We start from the raw sequence: 18979 nt of genomic DNA, 5'->3' as shown, positions 1-18979 counted from the left end.
GCCTGCCTCTGCCTCCCAAGTGCTTGGATTAAAGGCATGAACCACCATGCCTGGCCCATTTTCTTATTTAGTGATTTATAGGGGAGGGCCCAGACCATTGTGGGTGGTGCCATCTCTGGGCTGGTGGTCCTGGGTTCTATAAGAAAGCAGGCTGAGCAAGCAAGCCATGAGGAGCAAGCCTTTCAACAGCACTCCTCCATGGCCTCTGCATCTGCTCCTGCCTCTAGGTTGCTGCCCTGTTGGAGTTCCTGTCCTGACTTCCTCCAGAGATGCATTATAGATATAGAAGTGTAAGCTGACTAAAACCTTTCCTCCCCAAATTCCTTTGGTTGTGGTTGTTTCATCATAGCAATCAACAGCAACCCTAGACACTTTTCTTTTGTTCTATTCTGATGATTAATAATTTTCTTCAAATTAGAAAAATTGGTTTTCAGTGTGGCCTTTAATGATTTTTCTAACGTAGAGCTGAACCAACAGTCTGTTTCATTTTGTCTTCTTAGTAAACCATTTCCTCTGCTTGATTCTCTCTCTAGCTGTCGGAGGGAAGCCAGAAGCACACAAACCTACAGAGGAGCATTGAGAGAGCTAGAATTGGCCGGCAAGAGACGGTAAGTTTGTGTCTATAAACTCTTTAATGATATAAGTGTGTAGCAGCATAAACCCTGGAGCCAGACTGCCTGAGTCTGAAAATCTCCTAAATTGTGTTCTTAATTTTCTCAGTTGTGACATGGGAAATAATAAAATACAGTTCATTCGGTTATTATGTGGATTAAGCTAGTCAATATTTGCAAAGGTTTAATGGTACATAGAAAGCCCTATTAAATGCTTATGTACATATTTTAAGAATTGTAAAAGCTTTTGGCACATAATAGAAAATGATCAATATGATATTCTTGTGATGGTTATTCTTGGTTGTCAACTTGACTACATCTGGAATTAACAAAAACACAAGTGATTAGGTACCCATGAGGTATTGTTTTCTTAATTAAATCGACAGAAGTGGGAAGATACACTTTTAATCCCGATCTTTTGAGGTGGGAAGATTCACATTCATCCAGGCCACACCTCCTGCTGGCAGCCTATATGAAGGACAGGGAAGATGGAAGCTTGCTCTCCTTGCCTGCTTGCCCTCACTCTAATTGGCAAGTCCATTCCTTCGTGGCATTAGAGCCTACTTCTTTGGAATTCCAGTATAGACCAAAGACCAGCTGAGACAACCAGCCTCATGGACTGAACAACTACTGGATTCTTGGACTTTCCCTTGGTAGACAGCCATTGTTGGACTAGGTGGACCGTAGCTTGTAAACCACTTTAACTATCATCTACCATTTATCTATCATCACCATCTATCTGTCTATCTAGTGATTATACCCAGAAGTGATTCCAGAGCAATAGAAGTATAAGGATGATTTTTTTTAGTATCTAGAATAGGTTTTCCAGTTTGCAGACACCTACTGTTACTCTGAAGCCTCTCCAGTTATGAAGCCTCTCCTAGACACTTGGACAGTATTGAAAGCCCATGGTATGAACTATTTTTCAAACTTAAGGAAACAAATACATCTGATTATCCCGATTTACCAATTGTGAGAGGCAACAGATTTCGTAACTCTCTATATAAAAATTTTGACAGCTTCTAGAAAAATAAGGAAAATGATGCTAGTTGGTTGCTCCGAGCATCTCTAGATAACTGACAAAGGAAAAGAATGTGCTCTGTGATAAAACCAACTAGCTTCTAGCATCTCAGAACACAGTGAAGGACAAAGAGCTCAAGTTGCAGGAAATCAAACCAAAGTCTTGTTTATAAGACTGGCTAAATTACACAGAAAATTCAAGTCCCAGCCTCTGAGGGCATTAAAGTAAGGGCATTTATTGGTAAAGAATGGGATCCTGTAACTTGGGATGGAGATGTGTGGGAGCACCCTGTTGAGGCTAAGAACTTTGAACCTTCAGATTCTCAAGGGTTTATCTCACCTGAGGAGGTAGTCGCTCCATCCTCAACAGAAAATGTACTCCCACCCCCACCCCCTGAAATACTGCCTTTTCTGCCCTTGACTGAGGAAATGAGTCCTTTATTGTCTGCTAAACCAGCAGTGATTTTTTTTCCCTTAAGGAGATGCTAGGCAAGATAACACTGATATCCTAGCTGCCTCTAGACCTATAACCAGACTAAAGGTTAAGCCAGCTCCTAGAGGGGAGGTAGAAAGGATAGTCCATGAGGAAGTGCACTACACTACTAAAGAGCTTAGTGAGTTTGCTCATTCATTTACACAGAAGTCTGGGAATATGTGTGGGATGGATTTTAAGGGTGTGGGATAATGGTAGAAGGACCATAAACCTGGATCAGGCTGAGTGAATTGCCGTGGGCTCACTGAGTGGAGAGTCTAGGTTTAGGATAGAAATTCATTGCCGTAGACTCACTGAGTGGAGAGTCTAGGTTTAGGATAGAATTCATTGCCGTGGACTCACTGTGTGGAGAGTCTAGGTTTAGGATAGAAGTTCATTGCCGTGGGCTCACTGTGTGGAGAGTCTAGGTTTAGGATAAAAGTTTATTGCCATGGGCTCACTGAGTGGAGAGTCTAGGTTTAGGATAGAAGTTCATTGCCGTGGGCTCACTGTGTGGAGAGTCTAGATTTAGGATAGAAGTTCATTGCCGTGGGCTCACTGAGTGGAGAGTCTAGGTTTAGGATAGAAGTTCATTGCCGTGGACTCACTGAGTGGAGAGTCTAGGTTTAGGATAGAAGTTCATTGCCGTGGGCTCACTGTGTGGAGAGTCTAGGTTTAGGATAAAAGTTTATTGCCATGGGCTCACTGAGTGGAGAGTCTAGGTTTAGGATAGAAGTTCATTGCCGTGGGCTCACTGTGTGGAGAGTCTAGATTTAGGATAGAAGTTCATTGCCGTGGGCTCACTGAGTGGAGAGTCTGGGTTTAGGACAGAAGTTTATTGCCGTGGACTCACTGAGTGGAGAGTCTAGGTTTAGGATAAAAGTTTATTGCCATGGGCTCACTGAGTGGAGAGTCTAGGTTTAAGATAGATTCTCTGTCAAAAAAAAAATGTGTCAAAAATCTGTTTGAGTGGTTGGCTGAAACGTTTGTCAAAATATGGCCTACTGAAAAGGAAGTTGGAGATGTCTGATATTTCTTGGCTTAGGGTCGATGACGGGATTTTAAGACTCAGGGAAATTGCAATGCAAGAATGGGTACACTGTGTCAAACCTATCCTCCACTATGGGAACACTGAGAGGACATGCCCTTCATGAATCCTGTACGACACAAAATGGTGAGGGGTACCAGCACATCTGACGAGCTTTGTTGTCGCCCTCCTCCTTGTGTCAGACTTTAGGGTTGGAAATGCTGTTGCTCAGTTGGATGAATTAAATTCTGTGGGTTTAATTGGGCCCCAAAGTAGCAGGGGCCAGGTAGCAGCACTGTATTGCCAAAGGCAAGATGATCGTAGTTATCATGGTGGGCAGCCCAGACAAAGCAATGTCCATAATGGCCTGACCCATAATGGGCAGCATGGGCAAAGTGATTTTTATGGTTGCATGACTCAAATGGACCTTTGGTACTGGCTAATCAATCATGGTGTTTTCAGGCATGAAATAGATAAAAAGTATATTGCATTTTTGTTTGATCTATATAAGCAGAAGAATTCTCCAACAAATGAAAAAGAAAAGCAACAAAAAACAAGGCTACATTGGATCATGGCAAAAGGGAATCTCAGCCTGTTAATCAGTTTCCAGACGTGAGCCAGTTTGCAGACCCAGAATCCCTTGAGTGAAGGGGTGGCTAGGCTCCCCTGAGGAAAGACGTTGATAAAATACCTGGGTTTTACTGTTAGCCTTTCCCCAGCCCTTCCCCAGAGGGACCTGCGGCCTTTCACAAGGGCAACTGTACATTGGGGAAAAGGAAACAGTCAGACTTCCTGGGATCTATTGGATACTGGATCTGAATTGCACTGATTCTTGGGGGAGACCCCAAGAAGTATTGTGGCCCTCAGGTTAAAATAAGGGCTCATGGAGGTCAGGTGATTAATGGAGTTTGTGCTGAAGCCCAACTCACAGGTCTGTTAGGTCCCTGAACTCATCCTGTGGTTATTTCCCCAGTCCCAGAATGTGTACTGGGGAAAGACATACTTAAAATTCCCACATTGGTTCCTTGGCCTGTGGTGTGAGGGCTATTACGGTTTGAAAGGCCAAATGGAAGCCTTCAGAATTGCTTGTGCCAAGGAAAATAGTGAATAAAGGATAATATCGCATCCCAGGAGGAGTTGCAGAAATTAGTGCCACCATCAAGGACTTGAAAGATGTTGGGGTCATGATTCCCATCACATCTCACTTTAGCCATCCTATCTGGGTAGGCAGAAGACAGATAGATCATGGAGAATGACAGTTGACTGTCGAAAACTTAATCAAGTAGGGACTCCAGTTGCCACTGCTATACCAGAAATGGTGTCCTTTCTTGAGCAGATTAGCACATCTCTTCACACATGGTATACATTTATTGATCTAACAAATGCCTTTTCCTTGGTACCTGTTGATAAAGACCACCAGAAGAAATTTGTTTTCAGTTGGTAAGGCCAGCAGTATACCTTTACAGTTTTACCTCAAGGATATATAAACTCTCCAGCCCTGTGTCAGAACTTAGAAGGGATCTTGATTATCTGTCTCTTCCACAAAATATCACATTGGTGTACTATATTGACGACATTATGATGACTGGATCAATTGAGCAGAAGATAGCAACCATTTGGACTTATTCATAACATATATGTGCCTCAGAGAATAGGAAATAAATCCAACGGAAATCCAAAAGCCTTCTACCTTGAAATTTTTAGTGAAATTTTTAGGAGTTCAGTGGTGTGGGGCATGATGATATCCCACCACCAAGAAAGAAGCACCATGTTTAGTGGGCCTATTTGGATTCTGGGGACGGCACATTCCTCACTTGGGTGTGTTACTTTGGCCCATATACAAAGTGACTCAGAAAGCTGCTAGCTTTGTGTGGGTCCTGGAACAGGATAAGGCTCTTCAGCAGGTCCAGGCTGCTCTACCACTTGGACCATATGGTTCAGCAGATCTTATGGTACCTGAGGTGTCAATGGCAGATCAGGGTGCTGTTCGGAGCCTTTGACAGGCCTTTATAGGTGAATCACAGAAGATACTTTTGGGATTTTGGAGCAAAGTTCTACCATCATCTACAGACAACTATTCTCCCTTGAGAGACAGCTCTTGGCCTGCTGTTGGGCCTTAGTGGAAACTGAATGTGTGGCAATGGGCTACCAAGTTACCATGCAATCTGAGCTGCCTATCATGAGCAAGCCATAAAGTAGGACATGCACAGTAGCAATCCATTATCAAATGGAAGTGGCATACATGTGATCAGGCCCAAGCAGGTCCTGAAAGCACAAGCAAGTTACATGAAGAAGTTACCCAAATGCCTGTGGTTTCTATTCCCATTACAATGCCATCAACTGCCAAGAATGCACCTCAACCTCATGGGATGTGCCGTATAACCAAGGAAGAGAAGACTAGGTTCTGGTTCTTTATGTTGTACAGGCATCACCCAGAAGTGGACAGCTACAACATTACAGCCCCTTTCTGAGACAACCCTGAAAGACATTAGCGAAGGAAGATTGTCATAGTGGGCAGAACTTCAGGCATTGCATATGGTCATACATTTTGTTTGGAAGTAGAAATGGCCAGATGTGCAACTGTTCACTGATTCATGGACTGTATTCAATGGATTGGCTGGATGGTCAGGGACTTGGAGAGAGCATGATTAGAAAATTGGTGAGAAAGACATCTGGAGAAGAAGTACATGGATAGGTCTCTTCAAATGGGTGAAGGATGTGAAGATACTTGTGTCCCATGTAAATGCTTATCAGGTGACTTCAGCAGAGGAGGAGTTCAATAAGCAAGTAGATTGGATGACCTATTTTATAGACTGCATCTTTCCCCAGCCGTCCTAGTCACTGCTGAGTGGGCCCATGAACAAAGTGGCCATGGAAGTAGAGATGGAGGTTATACATGGGCTCCATGATGCGAACTTCACTCTCTCAGGCTGCCATGGCTACAGCTGCTGCTGAGTGCCAGATCAGCCAACAGTGGAGACCACCACTGAGCCCCAGATGTGGCACCATTCCCTGGGGTGATCAGTCAGTGACCTGGTGGAGACTGACTGCATTGGACCACTTTCTCTATGAAAAGGAAAACAGTTTGTCCTTACTCTAGGTATAGATTTGCCTTTCCTGCATGTAATGCTTCTACTAAAACTACTGCCTGTGGCTTACAGAATGCCTGATCCACCGACATGGTATTTCACACACTATCGCTTCTGACCAGGGAACTCATTTCACAGTCAGAGAAGTGTGACAGTGGGCCCATGATCATGGAGTCCACTGGTTTTACCATGTTCTCACCATGCAGCTGGCCTTAGAGAAAGATGGAATGGCCTTTTAAAGACACAATCACAGCACCAATTAGGTGGCAGCAGCCTGGAGGGCTGGGGCAGGTTCTCCAGAAGGCAGTAGTATATGCTTTGAATCGCTGTTCAGTATATGGTACAGGATCCATGGGTCCAGGAATCAAGGGGTGGAAAGGGGAGTAGTTCCATTCATTATCACCCCTAGTGACCCACTAGGAAAATTTTTGTTTCCTATTCCCACGACCTTCAGTTCTGCTGGCCTAAATGTTTTGGTTCCAGAGTGGGGAGTGCTCTTGCAGAGAGCCACAACAAACATTCCATTGAAGTGGAAGTTCAGACGTCCACCTGGCCACTTTGGGCTTCTGCTGCCCTTAAGTCAACAGGCTAAGAAAGGAATAACAGTGTTAAGAGGGGAAATTGGATTGCTTCACAATGGAGGTGAGAAAGATTATGTCTGGAGTGCAGGAGATCCTTGGATCATCTCTTGGTGTTAATTATGTCTAGTGATTAAAGTACAACATCTTAATCCAGGCAGGATGACCAAGGGCACGACTCTTGAGGAATGAGGGTATGAGTCAGTCCTGCAGGAAAAAAGCCAAGACCTGCTGAGGTGCTTGCTGAGGGTGGAGGAAGGACAGTGGTAGCAGAGAAAGATAGTTATAAATACTAGCTAAGGCCACGTGACCAGTTGCAGAAATGAGGATTATAATTGACATAAGTGTTTCTGTTGTAATTGTTAAGAATGTGTTTATACAGATATTTCTGTTTTCTTTCCTCGATTTCTTTATCATGTGATATAACATCATTTAAGAGAATATCAGTGATTATCATATTTAAGTCTGAGCTACTGAAATGATGTCCATTGCCACCCATTCCAAATTTATGATGTGTTTGTGGTTGTAGTTATCTGATGAAATATATAATGCATTTGCGATTGTATGTGCGATAGTTATATCATGTTAGGCATAATTACGGCTTGGTTATTGTTTGCATTTGGAAATTAAGCATACATAAAGAGATATGATTTTATGTCAAGCTGACAAGGGATGGACTTGTGATAGCTGTTCTTGGTTGTGAACTTGACTATATCTGGAATTAACTAAAATCCAAGGGGCTGTGTACACTATCACTATGTGAGGTCAATATGTGATTTAAGCTGTAGTTGTGTTTCTTTTATGAATTTGGGTGCTCATGTGTTTGGTGCATAGATGTTAAGAACTGCAATATCCTCTTTTTGATTTTTCTTTTGAGTATGTAGTGTCCTTCCCTATCTCTTTGATTACTTTTTGTTTGAGGTCTATTTTGTCAGATATAGTGGCTATACTGGCTTGCTTCTTAGATCCATTTGCTTGGGATATCTTTTTCCATCATTTTACCCAGAGGTGAATTCTGCCCTTGATGTTAATGGGTGTTTCTTGGATGCAACCAAAGCATGGATCCTGTTTTTGGATCCTTTTTGTCAATGTGTCTTTTTACTGGGGAATTGAGACCATTGATGTTGAGACTTATCAATGAGCAGTGTTTGATGATTCCTGTTATTTTATTGTTGGTTGTTTTTTCTTTCCCTTCTTTAGATTTGCTGGTCTGATATTATTTATTCCTTGTGTTTTCTTGGGTGTCATTAGCCCTTCAGGTTGAAGTTTTCCCTCCAGCACAGTGGTTCTTAGCCTGTGTGTTGCAACCCCTATGGGGGAGTTGAACAACCCTTTCACAGAGGTCACCTAAGACCATCAGAAAGCACAGATATTTACATTATGATTCATAACAGTAGCAAAATTACAGTTATGAAGTAGCAATGAAAATAAAATAATTTTATGGTTGGTAGTCACCACAACATGAGGAATTGTTTTAAAGGGTCGCAGTATTAGGAAGGTTGAGAACCAATGTCTAGTGCCTTCTATAGGGCTAGGTTTATAGATACATAACTGCTTAAATTTGGTCTTGTCATGGAATCACTTTCTTTCTCCACCTATTGTGATGGAAAGTTTTGGAGTAGCATCTGAGAGTCTCAGAGTCTCTCTAGGCCCTTCTGGCTTTTAGAGTCTCTATTGAGAAGTGGGGTGTTATTCTAATAGGTCTGCCTTTATATGTTATTTGGCCGTTTAATGCTCCTTCTTTGCTCTATATGTTTAGTGTTTTGATTATTATGTGATGTGGAGAATTTCTTTTCTGGTCCAGTCTGTTTGGAGTTTTGTATGCTTCTTGCACCTTGATAGGTACCACCTTCTTTAGATTGGGGACATTTTCTTCTATGACTTTGTTGAAAATATTTACTGTACCTTTGCTTTGGGCTTCTTCTTTTTTCCTATATTCCTGTTATTCATAGATTTGGTCTTTTCACAATGTCCCAGATGTCCTGGATCTTTTTTGCCTGGATTTTTTAGATTTAACATTTTCTTTGACTGGTCTATCCATTTCTTCTATCTTGTCTTCAATGCCTGAGATTCTTCCATCTCTTGTATTCTTTTGGTGATGCTTGCCTCTGAGGATCCTGTCTGAATTTCTCATTTTTTCATTTCCAGTTTTCCCTCAGTTTGGGTTTTCGTTATTGATTCTATGTCCACCTGCAGTTCTTGAACTGTTTTCTTTTTTCATTCCACTGTTTGTGTTTCCATCGATTTCTTTAATGGATTATTAATTTCCTCTATTAGAACCTCTAACATATTCATAAAGGCTATTTTGAAGTCCTTGTCTTATGCTGCATTTCTCAAGGCCTGTTATGGTAGGGTTACTGAGTAGAGACATGTTGTCCTGGCTGTTATTGATTGTGTTTTTACACTGGCATTTCGGCATCTGGGATTGGGAAAGTTGTAATTCTAGGTGCTGATATCTGGTCTTGTCTTTTTTGGGTGGATATTTTGTTCCCTGGTCTCTATTACCCTCTCTGGTTCTTAAGAGAGTGTGGTGGCTGTGTGTTGCCTTGTAGGGAATGCTTCTGAGATCCTGACAGGTATGGCCACTGGGGATTCCCTTTAGAATGTGTTTCTTGATATTGGAACCTGACACTTAGGGTGAAGCTGGGCTAGAAGTGGGATTGAGGGCTAGGAGGTCGCTGATGGGGTCACTGAGGGAGGAATACAGGCTGTGCCTCCAGGGTCTGCTTAGTCCCCTGGGAATGGGTGCAAAGAGGGAGGAGAGGCCAGAGCTGGTAGTTTGTTGGGTTTCCCGAAATTGCCTGCTAGAGTTGGGGGCTCGGACAAAAGGATGTGGGGAGGAGGGCAGTGTGGCAACCTGTAGGAGAAGATTTGTGTGATCTGCTAGAGATGGGGACAGAGAGGAAAGGAGACTGCAGCAGGTGGTCTGCTCCAGAGCTGGGGATATGAGACTGGGGGATTAGATTTGGAGAGAGGAGAGAGAGTATAGGTCTGAAGATTGCCTACCTGCTTTCCTAGCTGATGTGGCAGGCAGGTTCCCAGGAAGTGCCTACAGAAGTTGGTTGCTATGACAGAGGGATGGGGTTGGGGATAAGGGTTGGGGAGGCTGTAGGAGATCTGCTTGATCTGCTGGAGATAGGGGCAGAGAAGCAGGGTCTGTTTCTTTCCTTCTTGTGATACTAGATTTGGGAGCCAGGGCTTTGTGCATGCTAGGCAAGCACTCGACCACTGGGAAGAAAAGGACGACAAACAACTGAGCAAAATCTCTCGATTTTAACATTAAAGATCAGCACAAACTCCTAGACACTCAACATCGGCCTCAGTTCCTGTCACTTGACTGTAAAAGGAAGCAATCTGAGAATGTTACATTGCAGAAAGGACCATGTCACAGGTTTACAGGAAGTTTGTGCTTCCACGTTACTTCAAATTTATTCTTTTTATGTTAGTTTCCAGCATAGTCACAGATAGGGATTAGAAGATGGTAATTTCTGTAAACCATTTAAGGGAAGGGAAGCTCCAGGTATCACCCAAACCTGTTCTAACTTTTTCTGTGGTTGATAGAAGCACCATCAATGAATAGTGGCATAAGCATGTCTAGAAACAGAGCATGAGTCAATCCACTTAGCCAGTGTAGCTGTGGGTGGGGAGGAGCCTACCATCAAGCCACGGATGGAGCTTTCAGCCAGCAAAAGGGTATAGTAATCAGAAAGGCTCCTAAGGAAGTCTTAGCAACGTTTTCAGAAGTACTCACTCCTTGTCTGTTAGGGATCAGCCATGGAAAAGCTGCTGAAGAAGTCCCTAACACCAGGACATTGTCAGGAACTTTTTAAGTGCATTTTGCATGCCAGCAGTATGAGAAGTGACTGCATTTTTCTACTTGAGGAACTAGAAGCATGAAGACATTAAATACCATGGTAGAGATTTTACTTCTGCGCTCACACAGACCTTCACCCCTTTGCTTCTCCTGTCTTCTCTAGCTTTTTCTCCTCCTCTTTCTTCCACCAAAGCATGTTTAATCTGAATGTAGACAGCAAGTAGTTGTGGTAATATACTGTGTACCCTAATAAAATTTGTCTGAAGATAAGAGAACAGAACAAGCCACTAGATTAAACATAGAAGCCAGGCAGTGGTGGCATACACCTTTAATCCTAGCACTCGGGAGGCAGAGATCTGTCTGGATCTCTGTGAGTTCAAAGCCACCCTGGACTATATGAGATTGATTCAGTTTAGGAGAGAAACAGAGCCAGGCAGTGGTGGCACACACCTTTAATCCCAGTACTTAGGAATCACATGCCTTTAATCCCAGCACTTGAGATTTCATGCCTTTGCTTGGGAAGTCACATGCCTTTAATCCCAGCACTAAGAAGGAAGTGATATGGTGGGCAGAGAAAGGTATCTAAGGCGTGAGGATACAGGAACTAAGGCTTTTCAGCAGAAGCGTCCCTTGCAGCTAGAAGCTCTTTTGGCTGAAGCCTTTCAGCTGAGAACTCAGAGACATACAGAGGATTTGTGGAGCTGACGAAGTAAGACATGGCAGTGGCTTGTTCCTTTGTCTTTCTGATCTCCAGGCAAATTTTGTTAGGGTACACGATATATCACTACAAGTAGTAACCATTCTGGCACATTCTAGTTAGCCTCAACTTTCTCTGAGCTGTGTCAATATGGCATTTACTAATTATATGCACCCATTTACATTTAAATCATATACAGTTCAGTTTTTCAGCGTTGGCTACCGTATTGCATGTACATGTGATTAACGACCCTGTACTGGAATGTGCAGAATTAGGTTGTTCCCATCATGCAGTGCTCTGTTGGGCTTGTCTGCTCTAGAACGTAACACTCTCTAGACAGCAAGAACAACAGCAAAACCAAAACCAGAGTACAAACAGAAAGTACAGGGTGGCAGGGAAGCCCTAGGCCAGCCCCATTCAGGCTTCTTGAACTTTGATTTTTGCCTTGTATTTATCTGAGAGTCTTTACCAGCATTTGATTTTGTGTGAGTTATTTTCTAGGTTTCACAAATGTCAGTCACACAGTCATAGTGACATCTCTGTGTTGATGAGGGCTCTGTCTAAAATGTCAAAGGGTGCCTGTTGGATTATGCTATTTAAAAGCCTTATTTGGTTCACCTTGAAAGAAAAATGGCAGGAGGCCATTTCTGATCCCTTTAAATATTTATAAAGGTTAATCTTTTAAAGTTGAAAAAAATCTAGAACATTTTTTCCGACACCTTTTGAAGCATAATTGTTCAATGATTAATGTTGCCAGAAACTGTGACTCCCATGCATAAGCACAAGCCATGAAGTTACCCCAAAAGCAGTGCAAGATTCCTCTGATCTGTGGTAACATCATCATCCTTGAGTTCATCCATGTGTAACCATCTGTTCTTGCCTGTATGACTGTTGCATTCTACATATTTCATTATTCTTATTTCATTATTCAATATACAGGAAAGGCATTTGAGATTTCAGAGAAGGATGGGAATTAGGCTTGTTCTTACACTGTGCATATTTGTGTGTATACTGAGGTGTGTCCACTGAGGGATTGGCACCAAGACCTTGTGAGATACTAAAATCTGGATGCTCAAGTCCCTCTTTAAGTTAGACCCATGAGGGCTCACCAGGTAAAGGTGCTTGTTGCCAGACCTGACAGCCTGAATTCACCTCCTGGGACCCTCAGGATGGAAGCTCCACACATACAGTACATGAATGAAAATTGCAAATTATATATGTCTGTATATAATATATATGTAAAATATATACTTACATATAATTGTAATAGATGTCTATAAAATGGCATAATAGTTGCATATATCTTATATAATCCTCATAATTTTAAATAATCTCTAGATTACATATAATTCCTACTACAACAGAAATGCTCTGTAAACATTTTTTCTATTGTAAATTTCAGAGACTGACACTGAGGGAAATTTCTGTGCATGTTTAGTACAGGTGTATATGTTTTTCTTTTTTAGTATTTTTTGATATGTAGATGATTGAATCTGCAGATGCAGAACCCATGGATACTGGGAGCTGACCATATAAATATATCATATCAAATACATAAGTGTTTTACAGAACTTATTACTTTATTACACATGAGATTTGTTGTGGAATAGAATATTTGTTTAACTATGTAAAGATGTGTTGCACTTGTTTATACTGCATTTGTAAAGATGTGTTGCTGTTTTACCTTGCCTGCCTAAGGCACCTGATTGGTCTGATAAAAAGCTGAACAGTCAATAGCTAGGCGGAGGATGAATAGGCAGGGCTGGTGGGCAGAGAGAAAAGGGAAGCCAGCTAGCTGGCAGACAGACAGACAGACACAGGGGAAGCAGGAAAACAGGATGGACAGTACGTACATAGATGAGGTAAATGAGCCTCGGGTAGCACATAGATGAATAGAAATAAGTTAATTTAAGTTAAAAAAGCTGGCTAGAGACAACCTAAGCTGAGGTCGAGCATTTATAATTAATAATAAATTTCTGTGTCATGATTTGGGGGCTGGTGGTCCAAAAAAGCCTGCTACATTATTTGGCCTAATTGCACATAAAATCCTTTACATCCAGGAAGAACGAGCCATGCTTATAAAAGAACTTTCTTCATTTCGGAACCAAAGGGATCAACTTAAGGCAGAAGTCGAAAAATACAGAGAATGTGACCCACAAGTTGTGCAAGAGATACGTAAGTTCTTATCACAACTGAACATCTTAATTTTGATAACAAGAGACTTGGCATGTCTAGTTGCCTGGAAACCAGCCTCTCTCTCTTCTCTCTCTCTCTCTCTCTCTCTCTCTCTCTCTCTCTCTCTCTCTCTCTCTCTCTCTCTCTCTCTGTGTGTGTGTGTGTGTGTGTGTGTGTGTGTGTGTGTGTCTGTGTGTGTGTTTACACACGTACAGTCTCCTTTAAGACGGCTTCAGTGCTGCTGCTCACTGTGTCTGTGGTCTAACAAAGACACTGCCTCACAGTTGCTACTAAGGAGGTTCACAGTCCAGCCTTGAGTGCTCACAGCTTGGCACAGAAAGCATTTCAGAAGGAAGGCAGTAAACGGGATGGGACAGTCCAGGCCTAAGATAGTCAGGAAACTGAGAGGTCAGAGAAAGAGCAGTTTGGTCTCAGCCACCTCCAGTCTATGAAGAAATCGACCATTCCCTTCTAAGAAAAGGATATTGTAGATACAAGCGCTTGCCTTATGAGTATACCGGTGATTTTCTTCCTTGTGTGTGGAGGTCAGAGGACAACTTACAGCGGTTGGTTCTCTCCTTTCACCGTATGGATTCCAGGGATCTGACTCAGGCCGTCAAGCTTGGCGGCAAGCCCCTGTACCCACTGAGCCATCTTGCCTGCCTTCCTTCAATTTTAAAACAGAATCTTCAAAACTTGGTATTATTTATGTATTTATAGAAACCTGAAGTTAGAACACTTATAGAATTTTAAAAAGCATATTATAAAGATGCAGCATTTAACTGTTTAGGAAAATATGTATAACTTTTTCCATATTTTTTCTATTTTAGCTTACTTTTGTTTAGGGCAAACTTTACCAAGTGTATCTTTTTAAAGATGTGACATAGCACATGACTGAGACTTTAACAAACCTGGGACTACTTGGTACTTTAGAAGTAGCCTGAGCATAGTTGGATTACAATTAAGGTGGCCTAGCACGCACATGTGCATGTGTGTTGTCTTTTGAGAAAAAGATCTCTCTATGTAGCCCAGGCTGGCTTTAAGCTAGAAGTCCCCTTGCCTCTGCCTCCAGAATGCTGGGATTTCAGCACAGTCTGGGTCACCTGCCTAAGGAAACACCTATGAACATACAGTGGTGACCACAACGCAGATCTTCATTGACTGTGACTAAGTGGTGTAGATTGTAAATACAAAAGGAAATACGTCAGCTAAGCAAAAAAGTGCTGCCATAGGAAAAAGTTGTTAGATCAGAAAACTGCAGTCAGAAAGGAGCAGGCCCGGTCAGAGGGCGTGAGGGTCAGATTTTCTTTCTGCGAAAACAAAAGCTTTTCAGGAACTGTGGGAAGGTACATGCATGGTAGTCCTGAAAGCTAGTCACCTGAGAGTGTTGAGCCTGGGGAAGAAGCATGTCTGTGAAGCTCTTGAGGACCTTTAGGCTCACCACACAGCTGACATCTTGAACAAGCAGCCTTTCACTTCTGAGACCGGATGATAAGAGGCCTGGCTTGCTGGTAATACTGCCTCCTTTTCCTCCTGGTCTCTGATGTTGAAGTAGCTGTTGTAGTGCCAGATGTAGCTAAGCACTTTGTTCCACAGGATGGTGATGAAAAAATCTGTGGCCCAACATGTCTCCCAAACACTGGATTTGCAGAGAATGACTGTCTCAGAGAGTTCTACTCCCATCTCTTCATGAAAACCTTTGACTGTAAAATTTTTAGATTCTAGAGAACAGCACCAGCAAGCTGGTGTGCAGTAATTCTACCACTTTTCCTTGGAGCATCACTTCTTTGCTTGTAGGAGTCCAGCACCCACCTTTTGAAGGGTTCCTAGGTGGAGGAGAGAGGGATAAGAAATGGTAGAAAGATGGACCTAGACGATGAGAAGAAAGACAGAAACACAGGATAGTCTCGGGAGGGCCTGGGTCAGTACCCACCAGCCTCGTCCTTTATTCAAAAGGACTTTTTATAATATGCCCAGGGGAGAGGCAAAAGACCTCCCCCTTGCAAGATCAAAGCACACCATACAGCCAAGTGCAGACCCTTCCAAACACCTGGTAAACCCGCCTGTGGCCAAATCATCTCCTTGTGCAGCCCTGCTGGGTACAGCAGGCTCAGGTTCTCTGTTCCCGAGTAAGGTCTCACTAGGAAGCCTCTGTGGCCCCACGTTTGCTTCTCTTTCATTCTTTTCTCTATTCAGGAGCTGTAAGTGTTAGCCCTCCTCAGTGAGGAGTTACGATTTTCTATTTTGTAATTCTCATGGTACTGCGCCAGGTATTTCCTTGGGCAAGGGACCTTTGCTGACATTACTTCTAGCTATCACTTACACACCAGGAGACTAAGATTGAAAACATCGAACTATTGCCAGATAACTTAGCATGTCCTGGAACAAGTTTAGGAATACTTATAAAAATCCAAAATCACCTAGCAAAAAAACATATGTTTTGCTTTTGAAGGGTGGTTTTCGTGTCTGTGAATGATGCCCCAGGAGTGATAATTAGCATGTTTCCTTCCCTGTTTATTGTTGAACTAATAAAGTCTGTGAACCCTAAATATAAACGAGAGAGAGAGAGAGAGAGAGAGAGAGAGAGAGAGAGAGAAAGAGTGAGTGAGTGAGTGTGTGTGTGTGTGTGTGTGTGTGTGTGTATGTGTGTGTGTTTGGAATGTAGGCCAATATGCCAGTTGTGCAGAGAATAGGAAAATGTCACACACAGCAAACAGAGTAATCTGTCAGTCAGTGCTGGACCAGAGCAGAACCAGCAGGGCAGAGCATTGAAATGCTTAGAGTTGTCCGTAAGTTGGAAACTGAAGAGGCAGTATGAAAGATATCAAAGAGACCTATATCAGTTCTTTTTGACAGGAACACCATATTTGACATGAGAATTACACTGGATTAATAGCAGATTACTTTTTGCCAAAGAACAAATTAGTGTATTTGAAGACATAGCAAAGAGAAAAAGTTAAATATTAAACTGGCATCCATGATCTGAGGACACCCTAGCCTAACATATGTGTAATTGGACTCAGAAAGGAGTGGAGTGCTTGCTGGACCAGGAAAATATCTGTAAAAACAATTGTTTTTGAATTTTTATGGAGCAGATTGAACTCTGACTACTGCCCAGTCCCTCCTCCCATGCAGTAGGTGCAGTAAATAGTCCTGAAAATTTCAGTGAAAACTATAAATTCCACAGATCTAAGAACTTAAAATTGTTAGTAGCTAATGTCAGAAATCTCCTTATCATTAAATTTAAATAACTTTACTAGGTTCTAACCTCTAACCCCAAATACTAATGTGCTTTTTTTTTTTTTTTTTTTTTTTTTGGTTTTTCGAGACAGGGTTTCTCTGTGTAGCTTTGCGCCTTTCCTGGAACTCACTTGGTAGCCCAGGCTGGCCTCGAACTCACAGAGATCCGCCTGGCTCTGCCTCCCGAGTGCTGGGATTAAAGGCGTGCGCCACCACCGCCCGGCGCTAATGTGCTTTTTTATAATGAAGATTTTCATAGGATTTTAGCTATCAAGTTAGGGTAGGAAGAATTGGATTAAAGGATTATGTGTTTTATAAATTGATTTTAATAGGATTTAGCTCTTAATAGCAAGCTCTCATAGCCACGTTACAACACTCGGGCTTATCCTGGCTGTCCATGATCCATGTGGAATACACTTTCCTGATAATAGTTCACATAGACATGCTTATATATTTTCTCTTTCTTAAAATAGTGCCTGCAGGAAATATTTGTAGTTCATCATTTCAATGTGATGATTGATTTATTAACAAGTTTAATTGTAAATAACCAGGGAAGTGAGAAGTCAAAGCAATCATTTTATATAATACTATTTTTAGCCACTTGAACCATTATTTGAACAAGACTAGATAAAACTAGTGGTAGAAACTGAATTCTCACAAAAATACTTGAAAGTAAGTCAGGCTTGGTGGCACATGCCTATAATCCCAGTTATTTAGGAGGCAGAGGCATAAAGATTGAAAGTTCAAGACCAGCCTAGGCAACTTAAACCCTGTGGTTTTTTTTGTTTTTTGTTTTTCTTTTTTTTTGTTGGGGGGTGGGTGTTGAAGCAGGGTTTCTCTGTGTAGCCCTGGCTGTCCTGGAACTCGCTCTATATATCAGTCTGTCCTTAAACTCAGAGATTCACTTGCCTCTGCCTCCTGAGTTCTAGAATTAAAGGCATGTGCCACCACCACCACTGGCTGGCTGCCACATTATATTTTAAATGTGCAGTTTTGTATTAAAAAATTGTAAGACATGCAAAGAAACAAGAAAATGTACCCTACAAGCCACGACTAAAGTGCTCAGTAGACACTGTTCTGAAGAAGCACTGTTGGGCTTATTAGACAAAAATTTTAGTGAACTGTTTCAAAAAAAAAACATGGTCACCAAAGGAGGCGTGTCCAAAAAAATAAAGGCAGGCCTAAGGATAGTTCACAGAGTAGATAATGTTAATGGAGAAATAGAAATCAGGCCAGAAGAGCCAAGTAGGAATCTGGAGTTTAAAACCGCAACAACAGAAGTGAAGTCAGAGTGGTTAAGCAGAGGTTGGAGCCGGCTGAAGAAAGAACCAACAGGATAGAAGGTAGTTCAGTAGACATGTCCTGAGTCTAGGAGAGCCAACAGGATGGAAGGTAGTTCAGTAGACATGTCCTGAGTCTAGGAAGAACCAACAGAATGGAAGGTAGTTCAGTAGACATGTCCTGAGTCTAGGAAGAACCAACAGGGTGGAAGGTAGTTCAGTAGACATGTCCTGAGTCTAGGAAGAATCAACAGAATGGAAGGTAGTTCAGTAGACATGTCCTGAGTCTATGAGAGCCAACAGGGTGGAAGGTAGTTCAGTAGACATGTCCTGAGTCTAGGAAGAATCAACAGAATGGAAGGTAGTTCAGTAGACATGTCCTGAGTCTATGAGAGCCAACAGGGTGGAAGGTAGTTCAGTAGACATGTCCTGAGTCTAGGAAGAATCAACAGAATGGAAGGTAGTTCAGTAGACATGTCCTGAGTCTATGAGAGCCAACAGGGTGGAAGGTAGTTCAGTAGACATGTCCTGAGTCTATGAGAGCCAACAGGATGGAAGGTAGTTCAGTAGACATGTCCTGAGTCTAGGAGAGCCAACAGAATGGAAGGTAGTTCAGTAGACATGTCCTGAGTCTAGGAGAGCCAACAGGATGGAAGGTAGTTCAGTAGACATGTCCTGAGTCTAGGAGAGCCAACAGGATGGAAGGTAGTTCAGTAGACATGTCCTGAGTCTAGGAAGAACCAACAGAATGGAAGGTAGTTCAGTAGACATGTTCTGAGTCTAGGAGAGCCAACAGGATGGAAGGTAGTTCAGTAGACATGTCCTGAGTCTAGGAAGAACCAACAGGGTGGAAGGTAGTTCAGTAGACATGTCCTGAGTCTAGGAGAGCCAACAGGATGGAAGGTAGTTCAGTAGACATGTCCTGAGTCTAGGAAGAACCAACAGGGTGGAAGGTAGTTCAGTAGACATGTCCTGA

General features: G+C 42.4%; 1 protein-coding gene across 1 annotated transcript in view; it reads left to right on the top strand.

Moving 5' to 3' along the window:
• Mnd1 (meiotic nuclear divisions 1) overlaps positions 1-18979 on the top strand; it is a 69822-nt gene that overhangs the window by 36796 nt on the left and 14047 nt on the right. Inside the window, exons 5-6 of the mRNA XM_052731969.1 lie at positions 534-608; positions 13369-13483. Of these exons, the coding sequence (XP_052587929.1) occupies positions 534-608; positions 13369-13483 (190 nt within the window). The remainder of the gene's footprint in view (positions 1-533; positions 609-13368; positions 13484-18979) is intronic.

This window comes from Peromyscus californicus, unplaced genomic scaffold (genome assembly GCF_007827085.1).
Source record: "Peromyscus californicus insignis strain IS unplaced genomic scaffold, ASM782708v3 Scaffold_9__1_contigs__length_137607984, whole genome shotgun sequence".
Taxonomy (NCBI): domain Eukaryota; kingdom Metazoa; phylum Chordata; class Mammalia; order Rodentia; family Cricetidae; genus Peromyscus; species Peromyscus californicus.
The sequence above is the reverse complement of the archived record's forward strand: the minus strand, read 5'-3'. Positions and strand labels throughout refer to the sequence as shown.